This window comes from Anas acuta, chromosome 25 (assembly GCF_963932015.1).
Source record: "Anas acuta chromosome 25, bAnaAcu1.1, whole genome shotgun sequence".
In the NCBI taxonomy this organism is placed as follows: domain Eukaryota; kingdom Metazoa; phylum Chordata; class Aves; order Anseriformes; family Anatidae; genus Anas; species Anas acuta.
In genome coordinates, this window is record NC_089003.1 from 2,250,437 (window position 1) to 2,268,793 (window position 18,357).

General features: G+C 67.1%; 2 protein-coding genes across 2 annotated transcripts; one reads left to right on the plus strand and one right to left on the minus strand.

Moving 5' to 3' along the window:
- Positions 1-411: 411 nt before the first annotated feature.
- LOC137844476 (collagen alpha-1(XVIII) chain-like) lies at positions 412-7,569 on the minus strand. The gene is made up of 23 exons (XM_068660885.1): positions 6,253-7,569; positions 5,967-6,109; positions 5,627-5,698; positions 5,473-5,535; positions 5,318-5,392; positions 4,889-5,104; positions 4,350-4,712; positions 4,103-4,222; positions 3,970-4,023; positions 3,857-3,883; positions 3,479-3,580; positions 3,351-3,395; positions 3,176-3,256; positions 3,046-3,087; positions 2,914-2,941; positions 2,660-2,709; positions 2,444-2,578; positions 2,249-2,311; positions 2,092-2,160; positions 1,885-1,953; positions 1,454-1,648; positions 966-1,066; positions 412-861 (listed from the first exon to the last, which is right to left on the minus strand). Exons 1-23 carry the CDS (start codon positions 6,428-6,430, stop codon positions 651-653), a joined length of 2,502 nt encoding a protein of 833 aa, XP_068516986.1. The 5' UTR covers positions 6,431-7,569; the 3' UTR covers positions 412-650.
- Positions 7,570-9,335: 1,766 nt separating this feature from the next.
- IGFBP4 (insulin like growth factor binding protein 4) lies at positions 9,336-17,104 on the plus strand. The gene is made up of 4 exons (XM_068660888.1): positions 9,336-9,785; positions 14,561-14,715; positions 14,874-15,008; positions 15,265-17,104. Exons 1-4 carry the CDS (start codon positions 9,383-9,385, stop codon positions 15,391-15,393), a joined length of 822 nt encoding a protein of 273 aa, XP_068516989.1. The 5' UTR covers positions 9,336-9,382; the 3' UTR covers positions 15,394-17,104.
- Positions 17,105-18,357: the final 1,253 nt, after the last annotated feature.

The following is an 18,357-nucleotide window of genomic DNA, read 5'->3' on the forward strand; positions in this document are numbered from 1 at the left end:
GGGACCCAGTGAGCAGGGCAGGGGGCCAGGCTGGGGCTGAAGCCCCCCCTTCCAACCCCCATTTTGTCGGGACAGCCTGCCAGGTGGCCCTGGTGGTGACAGTTGATGGCAGGCTGGTGGCTGTGGAAGCAGAGCCATGGCCTGTGACTTTGTGGTCCTTGTGGTGTTGTCCCCCCCCAGTCCCCACACTGCATCCCCCAGTCCCTGCAGTGTCCCCATGTCCCCACACTGCCCCCCCAGTCCTCACACTGCCCCCCCAGTCCCCACACTGTGCCCCCCAGTCCCTGCAGTGTCCCCATGTCCCCACACTGCTCCCCCCGTCCCCACCCTGCAGGCTCAGCACACCCATCCCCAGCCCCTCACCGCTGTCCCAGTAACAACCCCCCACCCCCAGTAACGGGAAGCTGGGCGTTGTCCAAAACACCAACTTTTCCACATCTTTATTTCTGGGGAAGATGCAGCATTAGCATTGCTCGAGGTAACAGAGGTGGCCGGGCACAGCCTGGGGACCAAGCCCAACCCGGGACGGGGACGGCGACGTCCTCCCAGTGCTCCCAGTGCCTGGGACGGGGACGGCGCCATCTTCCCAGTGCTCTCACAGCCCCGACACTGCGGTTCTCTCCCAGGGCAGTGTCCCCATGGCGTGCCCGTCACCACATGTGGCGGTAGGGGAAGGCCACCTCCACGCACAGCACCACCAGCTCCTCGGAGCAGTTGTGCCTCTGCCCTGCCACCAACTTGCCCTCACCCAGCGGGGCCGCCAAACCCTCCCCGGGCCCGGAGCTTCTCCATCCTTGGCAGTCCCGCCTGCGGGCTTGGCTCCCCCGGGCCGTGGATCCGTGCCATGCCAGTTTTCGGGGCCTGTGGATTTGGGGGGACATGGATGGGAGCCATCCGTGGTTTGTGGTGTAGGGGAGTGGGGTTGGGGGTGTCCTTGTGGCGCCCACCCCCGCCGCCGGACTCACCAGAGGGCATCGGTCAGGACGTTGCGGCCGTTGAAGCTGTAGATGGGGCCCCGTGGGGTCCCCTCAAAAAGGGAGCTCCAGGACCTGGCCAGCAGCTGGCCCTGAGGACGCAGTTGGTGGCACTCAGCCTGGGGGGCGCGAGGATCTGGGGGGGGGGACCCTCTTGGCTGCCTGAAGCCCCCTGTCCCTGCCTCATGTTGGTGACAAATTGCTTGTGGCTCCTCTCAGCTGCCCCAAAACCCGCGTGTGGTGGCAGTGGGACTGTCCCTGAGACCCCCCCCACCCCGGGACCCTCCCCAAAATCCTGCCGCCGCCCCTGCTGCCTCCCACCTCTTTGAACATATTTTTCCCCCTTTTGAGTGAAAACTCCACGAACCCATGCCCCCCCCCCCCCCCCACCCAGGGGGACGCCCCGACCGATGTCCCCTGCACCGCCGCAGGGTTTTGGGGTGGGGGGAGCGCCCCATGACGGGGACGGGGACACCTGCCTTCAGGTTGACCACGGGGAGGGCCCTGTCCGTCCTCTTGACGATGGAGGCCAGGTCCTGCGTGGGGGCCGAGAGGAAAGCCCGAAAAGTGCCAAAAAGCCCAGCCTCCTGCGACTGCCGGTAGCACTGCAGGTCGGCGCCGCGGATGCCGCTCATGTCCCCGGAGAGGGGCACGTTTAGGGCCACCAAGCGGAGCTGGGGACACAAGGGGGGGGTGGCAGGGAGATGGGGACACAATGGGGATGGGGGCTCCGGGGGGCACGGCCCACGGTCCCATTACCCCAAGCAGCCAGGGGTAATGGCACCGCAGCCCCCAGGTCTCCTGTCCCCATCCCAGGAGGGTGCAGACCCATGGATACGGGGGGTCCTCAGGCACCGCTGTCACCCCCCCTCCCCATGGCCGAGCAGCCCCCCCGTGGGGCTGTGCTTACAGAAGGCATCCTGGGGGCGACGGTTGTGGGCAGGATCCTGGGCGGCCCCGCTCCCTCCTCCTTCGGGACCTGTGATAACAGGACTCGGGGCAGTTTGGGGGCACCGACCCCGCTGCCAGGGGTGCAGCCCCCTCCCCATCCATCCCGGTGCCCACCCCGGGGGCTGCCTGTGCTATCCCCGTCCCCCCAGTCACCGGCAGCGCTTACCAGCGAGTCCGTCTGGGCTCCCGCGGGGGGCTCCGTGTTGGGACCCCGCGTCTGTACCCGCTTCGCCTCCTGGATTAAGAAGGAGGGGACAGTCCCAGGGAGTTTGTGTCCCCCCCCCCCATGGCATGCCAAGAAGGGCTCCAGCCCTGGTCCTCACCTGGTACCGCGGCGTGGAGGCAGAGGGGTCGTCACCGGCAAAGAGCGACTCCGAGTCCTCCAGCTGCTCCACGAGAGGGACAGATTATGGGGGAACCACCTCACTCCTTCCCCAGGAGCCAAATCCAGCCCGGAGCTGCCTGCCAGGGCTGGAACCTGCCCCCCCTCCCTGCCCACCCCCTTGTCTGCACCCTACCAGGAGCCTGCTCCAGCCCCTGGGGGTGCGCAGGAAGGCGCTGCTCCCTTCTCGCACGTAGACCAGGCTCCCCTCGGGGACGGCGCTGCCCGACTTCAGCATCAGCTCCTTGGACCTGAAGACCCACGTCTGGCGCTGCGAAGGGACCGAGAGGTTTGAGGCCAAGCTGCCACCCCCGGGGCCACCCCGACCCCATGGGCACAGCCCGGCACGCACCCGGAGGTCAGCACGGGGCTCCGGTGGCTCCGTCCGAGAGGCGTCAGCATCTGGAGAAGCCGGGGAGGATTTGGGGTCACAAAGCACCCCGGCACCACGGGGACATGGTGTCGGTGGGGTTGGGGATGCCGGGACACCCCCACAGCCCTGGGTGTGCCATGCGGGGAATGCATCCAGGCAGGGACACGAGGTGTTCCCAAAGGTGTTCCCAAAGGGGCTGGAGCCCACCCGAAACAACTCAAAAAATCCCTTACCTGCTGCCCAGGCTGCGTCAGCCGCTGCCTGCGGGTGCAAACGGGGACATTACTGCTGCTTGGGGACACTGGGGCACGGCACGGCGGTGACAGTGCTCCAGGAGGGGACGGGGACAGCGATGCCACGCTTACCGGCTCCTTGCAGGGTGGCTGGGCGCGGATGGGGTACACCCTCTGGAAGCAAAGAAAAGGCTGATGTGTAGGGGGGTCCATGGCTCCGGGCACCCCCACGGCCACGTGCGCTGCCCCTGCTGCGCCTTACGTTGAGGTAGAGGAGACCTGGGGCTCCTGGGGGGCCGGGGGGGCCGGGGGGACCGGGGTTCCCAGGGGGACCTCGAGGACCCTGTGGTGATGAGCAGATGGGGCTGGGGTGTTTCGGGGCTGCCTTTTGGGGGGCAGCTGCAAGACACCCCCGTCGCGCAGGCGCGGGCTCTCACGTGGGGGATGATCGCTCCGTAAACCTCCGTCTCCTCTTTGCTGGGCTGTAAAAAAAAGAGAGAGAAGATCGAGGCCGGTCTCCACCTGCCCCCTCTCCGTCCCAGCCGTGAGCCCCCCCAGGACTCACCGTTTGGTACCCGCTGATGGGCACCCAGGAGCTGGACTGGCTGCCGGTGCCGGGGAAGGGGAGGTGGCCCGGTTTGCACCCGTGTTCCCCGTAGCAGCACCCCTGGGTGGGCAGAGAGAGGGGCAGGGTTAGAGCCTACAAGGGGGGGGCAGGGGCAGGGGGCGTGCACTGGTGTGTGCTGGTGTGCACTGGTGTGTGCTGTGCATCTGGATGTGACACAGGCTGTGTGATTCGCTGCCCCCCCCCATGTCCCAGCCCGTTTTGGGGGCTCTGACCGGTCCCTCTGGCCACATGTGGGGCAGTGCATGGGTTGCGCTCTTGGGGTATGAAGGAAACCCCCTCCCCCAGCTCCCCCTTTGCAGCCCCCCCGGTACAAACCCGCTCTCCTGGGTCGCCCTTTTCACCCTGGAAGAAAGCAGAGAGGTCCCGTGAGCTCCTGGGACAATCCCAGCCCCTGAAACCCCCCCAAACCCACACTGCCCCCACCTCACCTTGGGGCCCGGCGGCCCGGCGGCTCCGTGGTGCCCTGCGTGCCGTGACTCACACTGGCAGGAGGGGATATCCCGGGGTGAATACCGGGCTCAGCACCACCCCGAGCACCCCCAGCCCTCGGGTCCTACTCACCCTGTAGTCCCCCGGTGGTCCCGGTGGCCCCATGGGACCGGGCATTCCCGGGGAGCCCATGTCTCCAGGCCGGCCGGGGCTCCCCGGCATGCCCGGCAACCCGTGCTCGCCCTTCTCGCCCTGCACGTGGGGAGGTGATGGAGGGGCTCACGGCACCCCAAATCCCACAGGGGCAGGGTGTGGGGCTTGGAGCAGCCCCTGGCTGAATCCCTGGGGTCCGTGGGTGGAAGAAGTGGGACCCCCTTACCTTTAATCCGGGGAATCCTGGCTCCCCTCGGAGCCCTGGTTTGCCAGGGAGCGCTGCGGGTCCTGGGGAGCCGGGGGGTCCCTCGTGCCCGGGGACCCCGGGGGGGCCTTGTGGGCCTGGGAGTCCCGGTGCCCCCGGGGGTCCATCGGGTCCAGCTGAGCCTGGGGACCCTGGAGCTCCTTCGGTCCCTGGAAATCCCGGTGGTCCCACAGCCCCCGGAGGGCCGGGGGGGCCCGGCTGCCCCTCCCGCCCGGGGAGCCCTTGGGAGCCTTCATGGCCTGGGTAGCCGGGGGGGCCGGGGGGGCCGGGCGGCCCTGGGGGGCCTGGGGGTCCTGGGTTCTCTGCAGGGCTGGATGCTCCCAGCTGCTTGATGGTTTGGGGGGAGAGAGGAGAGAGCAGGGGGTGGTGAAAGTGTCACGTCCCCTGGTCCCCCCCCCAGTGTCCCGTTCCTGCGGGTCCAACTGGGGACAGACCCCACGGCCAGCGCCAGCATCACCCCCCGTGTCCCCCACCCCAGCACCCCCAGCCCCAGCCCTCACCTCGTTCTCTGGTCCCTTGGGGAGGGCAGCGGAGGCAGGGGGGCTCCTGGCTCCCCAAGCACCTGGTGGTCCCGGTGGCCCCGGTGGTCCTGGAGGACCAGGGGGGCCCCGGGGTCCCTGGTGACCCGGCTGCCCGGGGTTGCCCGTCTTCCCTCTCTCCCCAGAAAGCCCCGGCTGGCCTCTGTCTCCTGGGGACCCCCGGTCTCCTTTTTCTCCCTGTCCGGAAAGAAATTAGAGCCTGGGTCCCGTGCCCCCCCCCCCCCCCCTTTGCCAGGGGGCAGCTGAACCATCCCATAACGCAGACCCCACAGCGAGAATGCAAACCCGGAGCAGAAAAGGGTCTGCACAGCCAGAGGGGCCGCAGGGTCTCTCCCAGCGGGTCCCTGAGCCCCCCCTGTATCCCCCCAGGAGCCCCCCCACGCTGGGTACCTTCAGGCCAGGAGGGCCGGGGGGGCCGGGGGGGCCAGGGCGCACGGGGCAGACGCAGCTGGAGCTGTTGTGAATCTGGAGAGGGGGCGAGCCGTGAGCTGGGGGGGCTGGGGGGGCCGGGGAAGGGGCACGGGCACCCTGCGCCCCCCCCTCACCTGGAGACCTGTGTCCATTTTGGCGGCCGGGGGCACCTGCGGGGGCAGCCCCTTCGCTGTGCTCTGCGTGGAGAGGGGGGACTGAGCGTGAGACCCCCGTCCCCAGCATCTCCTCGCAGCCCCCCTCCCCAAATTCAGGACCCCCCCCCGCAACCTTGATCTGCAGGAACTCCTCTTCCTCGGCGCTCCCCTCGAAGATCCGCGGGGCGGCCGTGGGGCGGTTGTGCTAGGGCAGACGGAGAGAGCTCAGCACAGGGGTCTTAGGGGGGGGGACACCGGGGGTCCCGGCCCCTACGAGCCGTGCTGGGGGGCACCGGGAGCTGCTGCAGCTGCTCTCCGAGGAGGCTGAGCAGGAGGCACTGCCCTGCCCGGGCTGTTGTGGCTGAGCCTGGCCAGGTGCAGATAAGGGGAAGGACATGGAGAGGAGCTGGGGAGGTCTGGAGACCCTGGGGGGGTCGGGGTGCTGCTCGGGGTTCCCCCCCGGGGACAGGCACCTGGGTTCGTGCACGCGATGGGGCATGGCCCGGACCCTTGGCTGCACCCCTGGAGGGGGGGTCCCGTCTCCTGGAGCCCGCGGGCAGCGGGGGTTTGCTCAGCAGCACCTTCCTGGTGGGCTCCACCTCGCCAACCTCTCCATCTGCGGGACCAAAACGTGAGGGTGCTGGGCTGGACGGGGACCAAGGGTGGCCACCGCTGTGCCCCCCCCCCCCCCCGAGCTGTCCCAACCTCGCCAAGGTGCCGGAGCTCGGGGGTGCCGTGCCCCCACCCAGCCATACCTACCTTCCTCCCCATCCAGGGTGGGCAGCGTGGGGGTCGCGGGGCTGCTGCCTGGCTCCGGGGTGGTGTCCTCAGAGCCCAGGGGGTAAAACCACTGGGCTGTACTGGGGGGCAGGTGCCCGGCCAGCACCCAAAGGATACAGAAGGTGCGGAGGAGACTCCGGGGGTCCCTGGACCCCATGCTGCTGCCTCAGGGTGCCAAGGATGGGGGGGCCTGGCTCATGCCGTTCGCCCACGCCGTCTGCTCCCGTGGCCCCGACGTGGCCCCCGCTGTTATCACGGCGGCCCCCGACACGCCCCCTTGCCCGCCCCGGCACCCGCACCCCACGGGTCGCATTCGGCATGGGGCTGAGCGCTCAGAGCTGAGCCATCGCGTGCCCCGGCCAGGGACAGGGTGGGGGGGCAGGCGGAGGAACCCTAAGGAAGGGGGAGTCAGGGCTGGGCTGGTGGAGGGAGCTGCTGAAGAGGGAGCTGGGGGAGGAGATGCTGCCTGGAAATGGGGAGTAAAAAGGACTACGAGTGCGGGAAAGGGCTGGCTGGGAGCAGGGGGCACCGAAAGTGGCAAGGAGCAGATGGGTGCTCTATGGGGTCTGGGTGCTCCATGGGGTCTGGGTGCTCCACGGGGTCTGGGTGCTCCATGGGGTCTGCCTGGCCATGGGTGCCTGGCTCTGAGATGTGCTGAGCCGTGGGGAGGGGGCTGCAAAAGCACGAGGAAAGCACTGGGGGCTGGCAGCGTGGGTGGCTGCAGCACCCCAATGTGGGTACGTGTGGTCCCCAGCCCCCCTGCTCCACCCTGGGCTGGGGGCTGCAGCCCCCGAGCTCCCAGACCCCCATCTGCCCCGGCACTGCTGGGACCTGCAGCCCCTCTGCAGGGCTGGGGTGGCTCTGGAGCTGTTGGGGTGTCGCAGCCCCAGGAACCCCAAAAAAGCAGAATTTGGGAACCCAAAGAGCCCCAGACCTGGCAGCACGGGGGCTCCCCATCACCCACAGGCGAGCGGGGCTGCGCTGAGCACCTCGGGGTGGGGGCAGCGTGGCAGTGGGGTGCACCAGCACCCCTTCTCCATCTCGCAGGATGGTGCTGGGCTGGGGGACGTGGGGGACCCATGCCCGGCCAGAGCATGTCCCCATTCCCCGCCGGCGCTCTGCCTGCTCCCTCCGGCCCCGCAGACACAACAGCCTCCCCGGCAGGCGCTCGGCACTGCCAAGGCCTGATAAGGTGCCGCGTTCCCAGTGGGGCCGGGCACCTGTTTGGGTTTGGCCCTGGCTCGGACACCGTGTCAAGGCTGGCGCCTCTGCCCCGTGTCACGGCCACACGTGGCTGTGCCAGGCAGGGCAGGGGGGCTCGGGGGCAGTGCTGGGTGCCGATGTTCTGCAGGGTCCCCGCTTTGGCTGGGAGGGGAGAAGGGGGCCAGGGGGGGAGTGTGGGGGACATGTGGGGGACCCCGGGCTCAGAGTTTCTGCACGGGGCAGAGTGCTCCTGCTCACGGCCAGCTGGCACCAAACCCCCAAAATTCGGGTGTGCTCAGCCGTGAGATGAGCGTGGGGTTCTCAGCGTTACGGGCTGGCTCTGCTCCCCTCGTGGGGGCTGCGATGGGCTCTGCCCTTCCCGAGCGTGCCCAGGCTGTGGGCATGGTGCAGGGGTGGCTTTTGTCCCCTTGCTGCTCCCCACCTTCCTCCCCGGCTCAGCCCTGAGGTGAAGCCTCAGCTGATGTCCAAGTGCTTAATTACCGTTAATTGCCTCAAAGGTGGCGTGGAGCAGTCCCAAACCCGCTTGCTCGCCCTGCTCAGGGAAAGGTTCTGCACCCAGGGGTGGCCGGGCACGGGGACGGGCACCCCAGGGACCCCGAGCCTGCAGGGTTCAAGAAGCACTCGGACAATGCTTTCGGACATGGGGTCTGATTTGGGGGTGGCCCTGTGTAGGGCCAGGAGCTGGACCCAGTGACCCCCTGAGGGTCCCTTCCCACTCGGGACATCCCGTGGATCTCCAAGCCCCCATCCCAGGCTGCTGCTGCCCATGGTACGAGGTGCCCCCGCTCCGCCGTGCAGCCCACCGCAGGGCTCCGGGGCTGCAGGGAGGGCGCTGGGGGGGCCGGGGCAGGGGCAGAGCAGCCCCCGGGGGCTCGGCCCCTTCCCTCCGGGCACAATCCCCATCCTCGGGGCTCCCCGCCCGTTTTCCTGCCGCTTTTCTCCGCTAGGTGCCGGCACCTTGCAACTTATCGGCCCCGGCGCGGTGCCTGCGCGGGGATCGGGCCCGGGGGGGTACAGGGGGGTGGGGGTGCAGGGGGGGATGTGGGGATCTGGGGAGCCGGGGCAGCCTCCGAGCATCCCGGGGCTCTGCCGGCCGCCCTGGGGTCTCTGCGCTTGGGGCTGGGATGGTCCCAGGCCGGGGGTTGTGGGGTGTGGTGTGGGGCAGGGCTCGCCCCACACTGGGACCTTGGTTCCAGATGCAGCTCCCCGTGGTGCTGCTGCTGCCCTGCATGGTGCCCCCATCCCATCCCATCCCATCCCATCCCATCCCATCCCATCCCATCCCATCCCATCCCATCCCATCCCATCCCATCCCATCCCATCCCATCCCATCCCATCCCATCCCCACCCCTATCCCGTCCCATCCTGTTCCTGTCCCTATTCCCATCCCTATGCCCATCTCACCGCTATCCCATCCCTTATCCCTATCCCATCCCTTATCCCTATCCCCATCCCATCCCAGTCTATCCCGCCCCATCCCACCCCACCCCATCCCATTCCCCCCGCACCCCCCAGCGCACACCCCCGGGGTCAACCCTAACGAAGACCCCCGGGCAGATCAGAACGGGGGCTACCAGCGGGGACCCTTGGGGACCAGCACCGACCCGGGAGGGGGGGGGGAGACGACCCTCCCGTCCCCTCCCGGTACCGGCGCTGCCCCCTCCGGCAACCGCAGCGCCGAACCCAGCGGGTACCCAAGGCGGCACCGGCTGCGCGCAGCGGCTCTGCCCGGGGCGAGGCGGGGAGGGGGGCGACGGGGCTGGCGGGGGCGGCCCCGCCGGTGGCCCCGGTGCCGGCGGGAGGTGTGGCCACGGGGCGGCATAAAGCCCCCGCCGCCTGCCCCCCGCGCCCGCCGCCAGCCCGAGCGCTGCAGCGCGGGGCCGCCATGCGCGGGGGCGCGGCGCGGTTGCTGCCGCCGGTGTTGGCGGTGGTGCTGGTCCCGGTACTGGTCCCGGTGCTGGCGGCGGCTCCGGGAGCTGCTCCGGGACAAGGGCAAGGAGGGGAGGAAGCGATCCAGTGCCCGCCGTGCTCGGAGGAGCGCTTGGCTCGTTGCAAAGCTCCGCAGGGCTGCGCCGAGCTGGTGCGGGAGCCGGGCTGCGGGTGCTGCGCCACCTGCGCGCTCGGGCGCGGCACGGCGTGCGGGGTGTACACGGCGCGCTGCGGGGCAGGGCTGCGCTGTTACCCCCCCCGAGGTGTGCCCCGGCCCCTGCACACCCTCATGCACGGCCAGGGCATCTGCACAGACCTGGCCGACGTCGAAGCCATCCAGGAGAGCCTCCAGCCGCCAGGTAAGGCCCTGGGGGATGCGCAAATTGGGGTGCGGAGAGGGGTCTCTGGTGGCACCGCTTGGTGGGTTGAAAGGGGATGGGTTGGGGGGATTTTGGGGATGGGGAAGCACAAGGAGGTTTGTCCCGATCTCATGGCTGGGTGACATCCGTGCCATTGTCACCCACGGTGCCGTGGTCGTGGCTGGTGGCACCGCACAGCCCCAGGGTCGGGCAGGGACCGGCTGCACGCGGTGCTGTGGGGCACCGTGCTTGGGGTCCTGCTGCCAGGGCAGCTCCCGTTGTGCGGTGACCCCTGAGCTCTCCCTTCCCCGGGATGCTGCCGGCACGGCCGGGAGGAAACAGGAAAGAGGCCGCGGGGCACCTGCTTCCCTCGCAAACAGGTCGTGTCCCGCACAGGGGCTCCGTGTCCTTCCTCCTCCAGCCCCACAGCCGGGCAGGGCAGTGCCAAGTTGGGGGACCCCATGGGCTGCAGCCCCACTGCCTGCAGGCTCTGCTTGTCCACCCCGCTGCCCTGTCATTAGGGTCGATCGTGACCCCCTGCCACCCCCGTGGTGCTTGGGCAGGGTCTGGGGGTCGTGGGCAGCACCCCGGAGCTGCTCGTGGGGTTTGGCAGAGCAAACGGACCCACTCCTGGGGGCTGAGATCTGGCCCATTTGGGGCTCTGGATGCCCACGCTGCCCCCTTCCCCATCCCATGGGCTGTGACTGCGACCACATCCCCAGGACTTGGGGGAGGGGGCAGCACCCACCAGGGGACAGCCCGCAAGGTGCCCTGGCCCTGTGTCCCCACGCAGGTCACCCGGGGCTCCCCGGTGTGGCTGTTCCAGCTCCCCAAGGGCTGGATCCCAGCCCCTTTCTCCTCCATACCAGTGACGAGGGCCCTTTGCAGAGGGCCCCCCCGGCTGCCCCTCTCCGGGGGCAGAATTTGGCTGTGGGCGCTCAGCACGGGGTCTGCTGCGGGACCCCCTGCCCTGCCTGCTTGTCCTCATCCCACATCCTGCAGGAGCTGTCTGGGCTCCCTGGCCCGGGGCTGCGTCGGGCTGCCAAGGCCTGTTGGTTTTGGCTTTGCCCCGTGTAACGCAGCATTTTTTTCCCAGAGCCTTTAGGAAACAGCCTTGCAGTATTTTCCCTTTCTTCCTGTGCTGTTTTGGCCGCTCTGGGGACGGGTGGGTGGCCGTGGGAGCCGGGCTCTCCCCACGGGCACCTCGCCGGCGGCGTTGCAGGTAGCAGGACGGGGCAGCAGCGAGCCCCTTTCCCCGGGGCATCCTGGTGGGAAAGTCCTGGTGGGACAGCAGGTTCCCAGGTTCCCAGTCCCAGTCCCAGCAGGAGCAGCAGGGTTGGAGGCTGCAGCTCCATTTCTCCCCGGGGCACAGCCCTGCCCGTGCGCCATGGCACAGCCGGTGCATCCAGCGGGTCCCCTCTGGTTAAGCAGAAGGAATTAAATGCTTCTTTAGGTGCAGGAGCCACCAAGAGCAATGCTCCCTGGTGCCTGCGTGGATGCTGAGGCTGCAGGGGGTGTGGGCCATGATTTGGGGGCGTGGGGCTGCTCCTGTGAATGCTTTTGGGGTGCTGGGCTGGGGGTGCTGCATTCCAGGCTTTGGGTCCCATGGGGACTCGGATGGGGTCAGCTCCTTGCTCCATCGCCTCTCCTGGGACCAGCAGCACCTGCAGGGCCGAAGACTTTTGGGGAAGAGAGAGCAGGCGGCCACTCTGCTGTCCCACAACCCTCTCCCATGGCTGTGGGTTTGGGGACCTGTGCAGGACCCTGGTACCTGCATCCATCCCCCAGCTCCGGGCTTGCCCACAGGACATCCCGCTGGGAGCCGTGTCCCTGGAGGTGACAGCCACGGCTTTTTGCTGCAGAGCGAGGTCCCGGTCTCATGGGGATCTCCCTGTCCTGTCCTGTCCAGCCCCTTTAGGACCAGGCTGGCTCGTGGCACGGGCTCGGCCCCATTGCGTGTCCCCCTCTGGGGCTGTCGGTGCCACTGCTTCGGGGAGGTGCGGGTGGCTGGACCTGTGGGTGGCATCCGGGAAGAGGTGAGGACATTCTCCCCAACACGCATTAGGAGTGATTTAATGCTGGGTAAATAATTCTGTCTGGGGAAAAAGTGACCTAGGAAAAGCGTCTGGGAAGCTGCGAGCATCCCGGTGCTTGCTGCAGCAGTGGGTGGGACGGATCCTGCTCCCTTCCCCATGCAGGGAGGAGCACCTCAGCAGCCCGGGCTGCAGCACCCAGCTCTGCACCCCACATGCCTCATCCCCATCCCTTTTCTCCCAGTGAGGAGGTCGAGCAGGGCTATTGCCCTGTCCCAGCTGTGCCACGGGGCCGGCAGAGGCTGGACGGGGTCTCCAAGATCTCCCCAGGCTCCGTGTGGAGCCGGGCATTTAGGGGCTTGCACGGGGCACAGCAGCAAGAGGGGTGCACGGGGGGACAGCAAGCTGTGCTGGTGTCTGCAAAGTCCCAGCAGCCAAGAGAGCCGGCGCTGGGACCGCCTGGACACATGCTGGGGGTCCCCAAATCTTGTCCCTGTCCCCCAGACACCGGCTCTGCAGCTTCGCTCGCCACCTCTGAGCTCCCCTCCCACGTGGAGCCCGGCGCCCGTCACCGCTCGCTCAGGGGCTCAGTGCCGTGAGTCACGAGCTCAGCACGTGCCCGACCTCGTTAGCAGCTCCCGTTAATTGAAGGCGACGCTCAGTGACTCGCTTGTGTCTCCTCCTGTCCTGGGGCCAAGAGGAAAATGTCCTCGAGAGATGGGGTGAGGGCAGCGCTCAGCCCTCGAGTCCTTCCCAAACCCAGCTGAGGCCCTGGCCAAGCGCTCACCCCTCTCTCCTGCCCCCTCCGTGGCTCTGACACCGTGCCCAGCAGCACCCAAGGGTGCTGGTGGCCAGTGCGTGGGCTGCCCTGCAGCCACAGCCCAGGCTGCTGGGGGATTAGGGGGGCAGGCTCCAAGGAGGAGCTTTTTCCACGGCTTTGTGCTCGACTGGAAGGAGTTTTCCCATCCAGCTCGGTGCAGGAGCACTGCCAAGCGCCAGGAAAGCGAGAGGCTCCTTGGGCTGCTGCACGCCGGGTGGGAAGCTCCCCCCCGAACCGCGGCCGTCCCTGCGGCAGGGAGGGGTCCCGGGTTGGGGGCCGCGGGTGGGGACCAAGCTCCGAGCCCATCCCCGCGCCGGGTGCCGGCTGAGAGCCGCCTCGCTGCCCGGAGGCACCGCGCGTTCCACGGGACCTTATGAAAACGTTATTGGCATCTGGTTTTATTTAAGCCGAGAGATTTGACACTGACGGCGGCTGGCGGGGAGGAGGGGAGCTGGGCTGGGCTGGGTGAGGGGTTCCCAGCACTCAGCCAGATCCCGGTGCGGAGCAGGAAGCATCCAAGCCCGGTGGTGCCTCCCGGTGCCATGCCCTTCCCTGCCAGCTCCGTGATACAGGAGCAGCTCTGGGGTTTCAGTGTGGTGGCCTCGGTGGGGCCAGACATCCCCGAAATGCTGCGGGAGGGGGCAGTTGGGAAGGAGCATCCCCCACCGAGCCCCCCGAGCCTGCAGCATTGCGACACGGAGCCACCGGGGCTGGCACCGCGCTGGCACCGCTCCGTGCGGGGGTCCTGGAGCCGCGCCGCAGCGGGGTGCTGGGTTTGTGTTTCAAATGTCAAGGGCATGAGCCACTTCCTGGAAAAAAACGACAGATTAGACAAAAAGCAAATAACACGAACAGCGGAGAAGGGTTTGTCATCCGGGCTTCGCTTGGCTGTGAACTTTAACCAGGCCAGCGGGAGCCACGAACCTTCGCAGGTTTGCAGCCCCTGGATGGGTTCGCCCACGTTGTGCCGTGACCCAGCCTTTTTTGGGAAGCTGCTGTTATCAATCAGCAGGGTCAAGGTATTGATCAGCTGGGATAAAACCGGGCAGGGTGTTCTCTCCTCGCTCCTCCTGCAGCCTGAGCTGGTTGGGACCGAGAGCTCCTCGGGCTGTGCCCCGTGCAGTGCTCCCCACCGAGCTCCGTGCGCCCCCGCTGCGCCGTCCTTTTCCAGCAGGCACCAAGAATGTGATGTGGGACCCCCCATGCAACAGGAAAAGTGGTGCTCGGTGCAAACACACAGCGTTACCGGGCCTGGGAGCGGGGGAACCTGCAGCTTTTTAAAGAGCAGCCGCGCCGAGCAGCGCGGGTCTCATGACGCTCCCCTCCCAGCTGCCAACATCTGGGATTGTCGTTTGGCTCCGGCTCGTGGTGCAGGCGAGGATGCCAAGCGCCGCCTTTCCGTGCTGGCCAGCGGGAGGTGAACTGTCTTATTCCTGGAATTTTTGCTTTCATGTCCCAGCAAAGGGGGGAGCCGGGGCCGTGCGCCCCGGGCAGAGCGTGGCCGGGTGCCGCCTCCAGCTTGGCGGGTGCTCAGCGCCGGCCGGGCTGCGGTCCTATTTCTGCTACCACTTTTCAGAGGTAGCTTTCGGGAGGCACGGGGTCTTGCTGGTGCTCTCGTGCATCCTGGGGTCACCTTCCTGTCCCCAGCAGCGGGTGGCGTGGGGCTGGTGGCTCTGCACCCTTGTGCCATGCTGCGCCCTTGTGCCATGCAGCTCAGCCTGGCACCGCCGCGGTGTGGATTTGCAACCCTACAATAACAGAAATGTGGAAACAAACCTGTGAACGGGGCATAAATGTTCCCAAGAGCCTTTCCTTGCACTCTGTGGGTTGGGACCCAGGGCTGGGGGTGATGTGCACCATCCACGTGCTGTGCCCAAACCTGCCTTGTGGTGCTGAGCCCCGTGCGGTCTGTGTCCTTGCAGAGAAGGAGGAGATCGACCACCCCAACAACAGCTTCAGCCCCTGCAGCATCCACGACCGCAAATGCCTGCAGAAGCAGCAGGCGAAGCGGGTCAACAACGGCAACAAGATGCGCAACAGCGGGAGCCCCTACCACCGCGAGGAGACCAGGCCCATAGTGAGCGCGGCGGGGAGCTGGGGTGGGGGGCGCAGGGTGGGCACCGGGCACTCTGAGCCACGTGTTGGTGTCCAAGGCATGAGGGAGGCTTGAAGTTGGTTTTTATGGGGTGGCCCCAGGGCTGTGGGGTGGCTCAGCTCAGCCCTGGTTTCCTACAGGCGCAGGGCTCGTGCCAGAGCGAGCTGCACCGGGCGCTGGAGAGGCTGGCGGCCTCGCAGACGCGGACGCACGAGGACCTGTACGTCATCCCCATCCCCAACTGCGACCGCAACGGCAACTTCCACCCCAAGCAGGTAGGCAGGGCCGGGGGGTGCTCCTCTGGGGGGGTTCTGCAGAGCCGGGAGAGGTGGCTGGGTGCTGGGGCTTCACGGGGAGCTCCCCTTGGGGTGCTGCAGGGCTCTTTGCAAAAGCTCCCCAGGGTGGGACACGGGTGCCAAAGCCACCACGAGGGCTCCTGGTTTGCCACATCCAGCCCTGAGCAGGCAGCCCATGGGGATGGGGACACAGGGGGCCAGGCTGGGCGCCCCTCACCGAAAGTGTCCCCTCTAGTGTCACCCGGCGCTGGACGGGCAGCGGGGCAAGTGCTGGTGCGTGGACCGCAAGACGGGGGTGAAGCTGCCGGGCTTCCTGGAGCTGAAGGGGGACTTGGACTGTCACCAGCTGGCGGACAGCATGTGAGCCTCACCGCGGCTGCCCCGCTTTGTGCCGTGGCTGGGACGCCCACCGGGGCTGCGTAGGACTGGAGGAGAAAGGACACGGCCGTGGAGCAGCTCCTGGGGCTGGGGGACCCCCACACGCGCCCCCTCCATCCCCGCTGTGCTCTGCGCCACGAGCTGCCCATGGCACGGGGCACGGCGCCGTGGCCACTGTCTGCCCACCCTACGAGGGAGGGGGTCCCCGGCACATGCTGGTGGCACCCACGTCCTGCACGGACACTTGGCGTGGGCTGGTTCCAGGCTGCTTTGGTGGAGGTGTGTGAAAGAGAGCACCCAAAACGCGCTGCTGCACCCCTCGCTGCCGCCCTCCTGCGCTCGGTGCATTTGGGGTCCTGTGGCTGTGACCATGCGAGCACCTTGTGGGGTATATGGCAGCCCCCCCGCCACAGTGCCTTCCCTCCACACCAAACCCGAGTGTGGCAGGACGAGAAGTGCCTCAGCACCCCCCAAGCCGTGTGGGCAGGGACAGGAGGGAGCTTGTGCCGCTGGGGGGGGCCCAAAGGAGCGCCCCGCTATCGCCCTGCCCTGGCTCCAGTGCACCCAACGTGTGTGCGTGGGGATGGGGATCGCAGCCACAGGGAGCAATAAGGGGCCTTCACCCCGGGATGGGGCACCAGCGATGTCAGCTCTTCCTGATGCAGCCCTAAAGCCTGTGGGTCCCTCTGACCCCATAGTCTGGGTGCCACCGACCCCATAGCCCGTCCCTGTCCCACTGCTCTGCGCAGGCACAGCACTGGTGGCCGCGGCGTTTTTTCCTCTCGTCCTCCCCTTCCCTCCTGCCCTGTCCCCAGGGTCGGAGGGTGAAGGGGTCGGGCATCCCCGGGTGTGCAACGCGTCCCCTGGTGGCACTGGGGTCCAGGGGGAGGGGGGAGATGAGGGACGGCCAGGAAACGCCTCCTCTCCAGGAAGGGCTCCTTTGGGGTCTTTGTTCTCCCCCAAAGAGTTTTAATATTTAAGGGCCAGCGTTGGTGGGATTTGTCAAACCCCCTTGGGCTGAAATCCTTCATCTCTCCAAACGGGACCCCTCCAGGAAGGGGGTTTTGTCTCCTCGCCTTCCAGCTTGGCCAACGCGACAAAACCCGGATGAAGTTTCTGAAACCTTTCGGAGCCACGAGACCCGCGGCTTTTGCCAGCACAGAACTTTTCAGCTGAAAAAATTTTCACTATTTTTGTAGCATGTTTTTTTTTTTTTTTTAATTATTATTATTTTGAAGCTCTTCTGCAGGAGCCGGTTGGGTTGGAAACTTTTCCTCTAAATGTCCTTTTAGGTAAGAAACTGCCGTGTGGGCTGCAATGGAAAGCTCGCCGAAGGCGGGGGGGCTTCTGCAGCTCCCCGCTCCGAGGCGCTGCCCAAATCGGAGCGAGATGTTTTTTGGTGCTCGTGAGAGCGTCGGGATTTGTCTTTGGCACAGGGCTCCAGCATTTTATATCGTCTCTCCTGTAGTTTAAAGCTGTATTTACACATGATCATATACCAGCGTAAGGCTACCTAACCGTGTCGTCTTTTTTCCACGCCGATGTGATTTATTTTATTTTATTTTTTTGTCATTTCCTCTTCGGACGAGCCCATCCCTTCAGACTCCTGTGTGTAGCACCGTCCCTCTGTTACAGTAAACTTGAAGCTTTGTATTGTTAAAGAGAACAAAAAAAAAAAAGGAAAGGTAATTGCTGTATTTGATTTTCCCTGTTATTTAATGTGCTTCTACCAAGTGCGTCGGGGTTTTGCTGAATACTCAGACTGGCATGGGGGCGTTGGAGGTCCCATTTGTGCCCTCTTTTAGGGGCTGGGATCTTTCTCCCAGTGTCTTGGGAACGGAAAAATCTGAGCAGGGAGCTCTGGCTTTGTCCTTGCTGGGATGGGGCTGCGGGAGCAGAGCTGGCACCCAGGGGACGCTTGTGGTGGCCGCAGCCACCAGCCCCAGCGCTGGCTTTGCTCAGCCAGGGGGACACGGGACCATGCAGGGTCCTGCGTGGTCAGCACCCCCCAAAACCCAGCACCCCACAAAGCCCCGGCACTGTTGAGCAGGGACAGGGTGGGAGGGAAACAGCTCCGCACAAAGCACTCGGTGGCACCACGCGCGACGTGACGAGCGTCACCCCACGGAGCAGCGGCCGTGCCTTGAGACGGTGCCAGGCTGGGACCGGGCACTGGGCGGCCTCCGAGGTTCAGGGGAGGACAGGGACAGCGGGCGACGTGCTCGGGGCCAGGCAGCACGCTGAGCCACAGCGAGGGCGCACCGAGCATCGCCGGCTCTGCGCAGCCAGACGGTGGCTGGGGAGGGTTTTGGGGTACCCAGAGGTTGGGTGCAGGACGCTGGTGGCCGCACGCTGCCCGGCTGCTCAGCACCTCCAGCTTCCTGACGGTGTCTGCAGCAAACGGGCGGCGATGCCGGCGGTCACGTCGCGTGGGGACGGCTGCGAACCCGGCATCACCGCTCCCCTGGGGGGCTTGGAGGTGTGGAGCGGGGCCGGTGCCAAGCCGGAGCTGCTGCTGCCTGCCGGGGCTGCGTGGCCGCGGTGCTCGGGTTGTGCAAACACCGGAGCCCTGGGGCTGTCTGTAGCCAAGGCGGACGAGCGAGAGCTGCAATTTGCTGGCGCAGCAGATCGGCAGCCGGACCAGGGAGGACGCCAGCGCTCCTGGAGCTCGGCCCAGCGCCCCAGCCCAGCGCCGGCACGGCTGCGGCCACGGCTCTCCTTTGGGGCTTATCCGTGCCCTGCGGCTTTGCCCCTTCCCGAATGCTCCTGTGCCCTCCACGAGTGTTGGGGACCCCCGGGGTGCAGCCGTTCTCTGCCTGCAGCAGCTGGAGGCAGTCTCCTTCCCCTTCCCCACACATCTGGATGGATGGACAGCCCTGCGGACACCCCTGGGACAGAGCTGGCGGCGGCCGCGGGGCGCTGGGGAGCCTCCTGCCCCGTCCCCGTGCCA